The following is a 7,677-nucleotide window of genomic DNA, read 5'->3' on the forward strand; positions in this document are numbered from 1 at the left end:
TTTTCTCTAGGGCCTTCACCAGATCCTCCTCCCGGAGAGCCAGCATGACACGCGGCCCTTGATCCTTGTGAGCCTGGGAGCTGAGGTGATACGGATCAGGAAAGAAAAATTTTGTGAACTGCTTGACAGTAATACAATAGAAAAATTGTCAAAGTTCAGTATCAAGTACCCCAGGTCAGTGCTGGAAAAGTGTGTACATTCCGTCAGATCGAATGAACAGTTTTATACCTCTTATTTAAAAAAGTGATAATATCTAGTGCTGACAAGGGTCGAATGAAACTGGTAATTGCTGATGCCCTCTAAATTGGCTCAATCCTTTTGATAATAATTTTAGATAATAATGTTTCAAGGGCCCAAAACTGTTTCTACCCTTTGAAGCAATAGTCTACCTGTGAATTTATCTCTATATAACTAAATTATAGGGAAAGATACTAAGATGTTTATAGCTGCCATATTTATAATAAAAAAACAACCCCCCCCAATCCATACGTGTCACACCAAGGGGACAGTTTAGAAAACAGTGATGCATTCCCTTAATAGTAACTTTTTTTGAAGAAGCAAAAGTAAAATGAGTGATGCAATGCTACATGAAAAGGACAGGGTACAAAGTTGTATATATACTATGACTTGGGCCTTTCTACATGAGAAAAATCTAGAAGGAAAATGAGCAAAAATGATAATTCCGTGGTATTGCCCAATTTGTAATGGTCATTCTTTCTGGAAGACAGGACTAAAAGGGACTTTCTGGTTATGCTTATATATTCCTCTGATGTTTGTTTTTGCAGTGAATATATATTTCCTTTTTTTATTTCTTTCTTTTATAATAAGGGAAAAAATGATATACTTTTTAAAGTTATTGTCAGGGTAGTAACATCCCAAGTGGATTTTCCCCTTTATTCTCAATGTTTGGTAATGATGATATATTTATTTTATAATTTAAAAATATTTATCCTAAAAGATTTAATAAAAAGATTTCTATTTATATTTCCCTAGTTTCCAAATTTTACATAAAAGTGAATACTTTTATACTGTGATAAAAACTCTACTATTTTTTACGTAAAAACTAATTTATTGCCTGATCACTGGTCACAGAACTGTTTTGATCTTACACTGTTATTACTAAAGAGTGTTTGAGTGTATACTCCCTAGGATATATTATGTGATATGAGTAACGTAATGTTTATTTATTTATTTATTATATCTGCTGTGTGTTGTATACCTCCTATACATTATAAATATGCAAACATAGATCTTTAAAAAGAATAAGACTAAGATCTTGCAAGCTGCATGATGTGGCTGAAAATTTAAATTAAAACAAAAAAAAAGCCAAAGATAAATATAGATGAAGTCCTACTGTTGTATTCACACAGCCCGGTGGATCTCATTCACCTCCCTGGGTGACACCCCCGGCACCCCTTCGGAACCGCAAACCTGGACTCTTGCAGCCATCTTAGCATTGGTCTCCTGCCTCCGTCTTCCTTGTGCTGGGTCATTTCTGCACACTGTGCTTTTGTGCTGTGCTATGCCTAGTCTCTTAGTCACGTCCAACTCTTTATGACCCCATGAACTGTGGCTTTCCAGGCTCCTCTGTCCACGGGTATTCTCCGGGCAAGAATACTGGAGTGTGCTGCCATGCCCTCTTCCAGGGGATCTTCCCAACCCAGGGATCGAACCCAGGTTGCACGCATTGCAGGCATAGATTCCTTACCATCTGAGCCACCAGGGAAGCCCAAGAACACTGGCATGGGTAGCCTATCCCTTCTCCGGGGGATATTCCCGACCCAGGGGAATCAAACTGAGGTGTCCTGCATTACAGGCAGATGCTTTGCCAGCTGAGCTTACCAGGAAGCCCGCACTGTGCTTTTATTAAAACTCAAGTCTGGCCATGTTAAACTCCTGTTTAAAACCTTTCAGTGGTACCTCACTGCCTGTAGGATACAGTACAGATTCAGTGCCATGTAAACAGCCCTTCATAGTCTGACCCTTCAACTCCCTGTAGCACTCCTGCTGTCTCTAACCCACTCTGGCAACCCGGGCAGATTGCCTCCTAGACCATTGCCTTTGCCAATGTAGACCCTTCTGCCTGGAACGCCATCCCTCAGTCCTGCTTCCAGCCTTTTATTCGGATAAACTTCTCATTCTTTAAGATTCATCTCCTCCAGAAAGCTGGGCTAGGGACCCCTTTCTGTTTACTCATAGTCCTACAGCTCTCACAGTGGCCACACCACGCTGTATTACAGCTGGTTAGAGCTTTGTAGTTTGTTTGTTTTTCTTTAATGTGGACCATTTGTAAACTCCTTATTGAATTTTTTACAATGCGAGACACGTGGGCTCTTTCTCCCTGACCAGGAACTGAACCTGCATCCCCTGCATTGGAAGGTGAACTCGTAACCACTGCACTGCTAGGGAAGTCCTTAGAACTGTGTAGTTTTTGCACAGTTCTTTCCCCACCACTTGGTTAATGTCCTCCTGAAGACAGGGTTTGGGCTTTATCCACCTCTCACCTCTAGCACCTGTACAGTACTTGGCACGAGATAGGTGCTTGATAAACGTTAGTGAATGGATGAGGCCCACTCACTGTGGAAAACCGGAAGAAGGCTGAACATTTAAGAAGGTGAAGACCGAAAGTGTTTGCATTACTCCAACAATCCCAACTAGCAATATGTATTTCCTTTCAGTACTTTTTTTTTTACTACATGGATATGTGCCAAATATGCATTTATCATTCAGTCACACAAACTTTCATAGAGAAACCATACAGATATAATTTTGCATCCTCCCCGCCTTTTTCTTTTCTTGTGGTTGTGATGTGATTAGACATGGTTTTGTAAGCAGGTGTGGTGATTCCTGTGGTTGAGAAAGAGGTGAAGGCAAGCAGATCTGTAAAGTTACTTCAACCGTATCTAATAAGCACAGGAGAGAATTTGACATGGGCTCCGTATGACCTTGGACAAGTCACTTCCCCTCCTTTAGGCATCAGACTCCACTGCAGAACAAAACAATTAGAGTAGAACAGTTTCCCCAAATTACGGAACGTCTTCCCAGAAGGCTTACGAGATGATTTTAGGTGGTACACAGATTATAAACAGCTACATATTTATTTGAGTATGAGTTAGAAAAACAGGACTAGTTCACTAAACCCTTGATTAGACAATCTTGTTGCTTTTAAACCAAGCCAAAGTAAATATTTAAGTGAAAGAAATTAAGCGGAATTAAGAAAAGTATTAATAAAAGAACAGGTGATAATGTAGCTGTGATCCAGATTGGGGGCAGTTTTTACATGTATATGGATGGCTGAGTTCCTTTGCTGTTTATCTGGAACCACCACCACATGGTTAATCAGCTATCAGTTCCATTCAGTTCAGTCGCTCAGTCGTGTCCGACTCTCTACAACCCCATGAATCACAGCACACCAGCTATACCCCAATACAAAATAAAAAGTTTTAAAAGAATAAGAAAATTTGGGGCAGTTTTGTGGGAAAAAAAAAAAGTTGAGAAACACTGATGGTTCCTTGCAGTTCAGCGATGCTCCAATTCTCTGATTCCTGTGGCCTATCAATGTAGAAAATAGCTATTTAGAGCCACCTCTTCAAAAAAGGGTTTAAGGGGGAAAGAAAAGATTTAAGGAGGAAAGAAAGGGTTTAAGGAGCGTTAGCTTCTCACAGAGCGTCATCAGTTAACGGTTGAATTGGGATTCAGAGAAGGTTTACACAGGCTTGAGCGTGGCAGATGTTGGGCCTTAGCGTCTGTGCTGCACAGTCAGCGCTCTGCTACAGTCGTCTGCAATGCTGACAGACAGAATTCTGGCTTATTCATTAATTGTCGAACTCATGGTTTTCTAGACTGCTAAAGCAGGCAGAAAATATATCCATTATCTAGCTCAAATCCCCCATGTTTTAATTGAGGACTGTGAGGCCCAGGAAAGGGGGACGTGACATGCTGAAGATGGCACAGTCCGTGGGTGAGACACCTGTCCCGTGGATGCTATGGGCTAGATTGTCTGAAGCCTGTCCCCCTGCAGACACAAGGAGCACATGTAGAATATGAACAGCTGAGTTCGCAGGAAAAAAGGGAACTCTCCCAAGGGCCCAAGTGAAGAACAACCTAAAACCAAAGCACCGAGTGTGATCTAGCGCTGGATGGCCAGGCAGATGTGGTGTGGGGGTAGTAACGGAGGGCACCATGTCCTGGCATCCTGCAAGGACAGCTGACAGTTGCAATTCCAGCGAGGCAGAGGGTGGAACTGGAGCCCCTGCATGAAGTGGAGGGCTTTAGAAGAGCTGCCCCCTTTAGTGAAAGCCTAGACTAGAATCAACCTGACCAGCAGCATCAGGAGGTGACGTAGAATCTTGTCTGTCTTAACTTTTACTCTGGAACAACAGCATCAAGAAGATCTAAGAATTTGTGGTCACATGCTTGCCCTCTCTTAAGTTTTGGTGAGTTCCTCAACCTCCTTGAGCCTTAGTTTCCATGTTTGTGAAATGCGGTGGTCATGAGGATGTGGTGAGTTAACAAGTATAAAGTGCTTGCTGCATGGTGAGTGCGGAGCAGGGTTAGACAGTGTTATTTATTATGTAAGAGATCGGGAGTTAATGGGGCTCTTTAGGTAGAGACTCTCCAGTGGTATGCTGGGCAACGTTCAACAAGCAGCTCTTTTGGAGATGGGAGGTCACCTGACTGGAAGTGTTGGCCAGTTTCTATGGTACACATACTCCTCCCATGGCCAGTTTTGAGCTACCAACCTGTTGTCACTCAGCATGGAGTTGCTCTCGTGAGCTGGTAGGAGCTGACACCGGCACTGCTGAGACCTAAGGTCTCAGGACTAACTTGTAGCCCATTCTGACCTCTAGATTTTGGATTAAGTTGATCTCTGTGAATCAAAGTTGATTTTCTCCTGGTCAACGCAATTTTCCGAAAGAATGCTCTAATGTGTTAGTGATTTACCAAGCTTGCCTCCTTAGGTGAGAGTACAGCTGAGGAGTGAAAGTCAAATGGGCCTTCCCTTGCTGTGGTCTCAGGAGGAAATAAGCCAGTGAGTCCTGCGCCCATCCACCATTGCCCACCTCTTTCCTACCCTCATGTGCTATAAGGGAGGGGGGCAGAGTAGATGCAGGGCACCAAAACCAGCCAGGGCAGCTACCAGTTGACTTTCTATCTCTAAAGATTTGCCCAATCTGGACATTTCCCATAAATAGAACCATATATTAGTTTGGTAGGACACCCCGAATGAACTTTTTGGCCAACCCAGCACATGTGACTGGCTTCTTAGCATAGTGTTTTCAAGGTTCATTCGTGTTGTAGCCAGTTTTGGGTTGGCCAAAAATTCATTCAGGAATTTTTCCATACAATGTTACAGAGAAACCCAAGATTTTGGCCAACCTAATATCAATATTTCATTCCTTTTTATTGTCAAATAATATTCCAGTGCATGGACATATTATACTTTATTTATCCCTTCATCAGTCGATGGACATTTGGGTGGTTTCTACTTTTTGGCTATTTTGAATAATGCTGCTAGGAGCATTCTTATGCAAGTTTTTATGTGGGCATATGTTTTCATTTCTCTTGGTTATATACCAAGGAGTGGAATTGCTGGGTCATAAGTTAACTGTTTAACCTTTTGAAGAACTGCTAGGCTGTATTTCCAAGTCGCTGTATCATTTTCTATTCCTGTCAGCAATGTATTGGAACCCTCATTGCAATATCTCCACTTCTCCATTGACACTAATAATTATTTGTCTCTTTAATTGTCATCATCCCAGTGGGAGTAAGTGGTATCTTGTGTGGCTTTGGCTTATATTTCCCTGATGGCTAATGATCACATGTATAATTTAAAATTTTCAATAGCCACATTATAAGAAATAAAAATAGAGGGGTGAAATTAATTTTAATAATACATTTTATTGAATGTAGTATATCTAAAATATTATCATTTTAGCATGTAATCAAGGTAAAAATGACTGAGATACTCTGCATCCTTTTTTTGGTATTAAGTCTTTGAAATCTGGTATGTATTTTATACTCAGAGCACATCTCTAATTCAGATTTATCCCACCTCAGGTACTCAGTAGCCACATGTGGGTCATGGCCACTGCGTGGAGTAGTGCAGGTCTAGGGGATGAAAGCGTGGAATGGTGAAGGAGGCAGATGGAACGGCCTGGGAAAGGGCGCAGAGGTGGGACAGAGCTCAGGGTGTTTAGGGACTGAAGGAGTGGCAGGAGGCAGGACTGGAGGGGCAGGGGGTCAGGAGGCGCTGGTGTGGGAACCCCAACACCTGTTCCTTACCTTCAGCGATGAAGATCTGTGCCAGAGGTTCCTCAAGGAGAACAACTGGAATATCTTCCGGAAGGACCTGGTGCGGCTACTGGTAGAGCCTCGCTGGCGTCCCGCATTCACTCCAATCCAGCCCAAGAAGAAAGGGACCTACAACCCCAGAATTGTGATGCTGGATCTGTATAGCTTAGACAAGAAGACTAAACGTCGTCATCCCATTTTTATGGCACCCCAGAAATACCTGCCCCCATTGAGGATTGTCCAAACTATTATAGCACCCCGGTACAAAATCCAGGAGCTCCTGCCTCAGTATAAGAATGCAGGGGTCCTCATGTAGAATCAATAAAAGATGTTGGGTCAACCACCATGTTTTATGAATAACCGCCATGGGAATTGTGGGGCTTATAGTGAGGGGCCCTGGGGGTGACCTGGGGGTCTGGAGAGGTATTAGGGGGCACTGTCTCCCCTGGCACTTGTAGGGCTGAGTAGGGGACAGTCAGGAGTCCGGGTGTGGGGGTTAATCACTGGGGTGGCCTCAGGGTGAGAGGGTCTTATGACATAGACGGGAGGCACAGAGGAAAGACAGGGTTGTGAACTCAGAGGTCTTGCAAGGCCAGACAGGTTGTCTGAAGGAGTGTAGGGGACTTCCCTGGTGGTGCTTCCACTGCAGGGGGCCTGGGTTTGATCCCAGGTCAGGGAGCTAAGATCCATAGAACATTCGTTCTATGGCGGCCATCTTGCTGAAGCATTTGACTGGGCTAACACCCACGTCCGAGGTCCGGGGCGGCGGCCGAGAGGAGCTACCCAACGCCCAAGGAGTGGCGGCTGTGCGGGCGCAGGAGGGCCAAAAGGAGCTACTGCACGTTCAAGGTCAGGAGGGGCGACCTCATTCAAGGTAAGGAGCAGCGGCTGCGCTTTGCTGGAGCAGCCGTGAAGAGATACCCCATGTCCAAGGTAAGAGAAACCCAAGTAAGATGGTAGGTGTTGCGAGAGGGCATCAGAGGGCAGACACACTGAAACCATAATCACAGAAAACTAGCCAATCTGATCATATGGACCACAGCCTTGTCTAACTCAGTGAAACTAAGCCATGCCATGTGGGGCCACCCAAGACGGGCGAATCATGGCAGAGAGGTCTGACAGAATGTGGTCCACTGGAGAAGGAAATGGCAAACCACTTCAGTATTCTTGCCTTGAGAACCCCATGAACAGCATGAAAAGACAAAATGATAGGATACTGAAAGAGGAACTCCCCAGGTCAGTAGGTGCCCAATATGCTACTGGAGATCAGTGGAGAAATAACTCCAGAAAGGATGAAGGGATGGAGCCAAAGCAAAAACAATACCCAGTTGTGGATATGACCAGTGATAGAAACAAGGTCCGATGCTGTAAAGAGCAATATTG

General features: G+C 44.0%; 1 protein-coding gene across 2 annotated transcripts in view; it reads left to right on the forward strand.

Annotated features, from left to right (window-relative positions):
• Nucleotides 1-6,634, forward strand: part of CNBD2 (cyclic nucleotide binding domain containing 2) — a 62,239-nt gene extending 55,605 nt beyond the window's left edge. For both annotated transcript variants that reach the window (XM_059892855.1, XM_025001209.2), the window contains 2 exons: nt 11-174; nt 6,292-6,634. In XM_059892855.1, the coding sequence (XP_059748838.1) occupies nt 11-174; nt 6,292-6,610 (483 nt within the window). In that variant the 3' untranslated portion in view covers nt 6,611-6,634. The remainder of the gene's footprint in view (nt 1-10; nt 175-6,291) is intronic.
• The last annotated feature ends 1,043 nt before the right edge of the window (nt 6,635-7,677 follow it).

This window comes from Bos taurus, chromosome 13 (genome assembly GCF_002263795.3).
Source record: "Bos taurus isolate L1 Dominette 01449 registration number 42190680 breed Hereford chromosome 13, ARS-UCD2.0, whole genome shotgun sequence".
NCBI lineage: Eukaryota > Metazoa > Chordata > Mammalia > Artiodactyla > Bovidae > Bos > Bos taurus.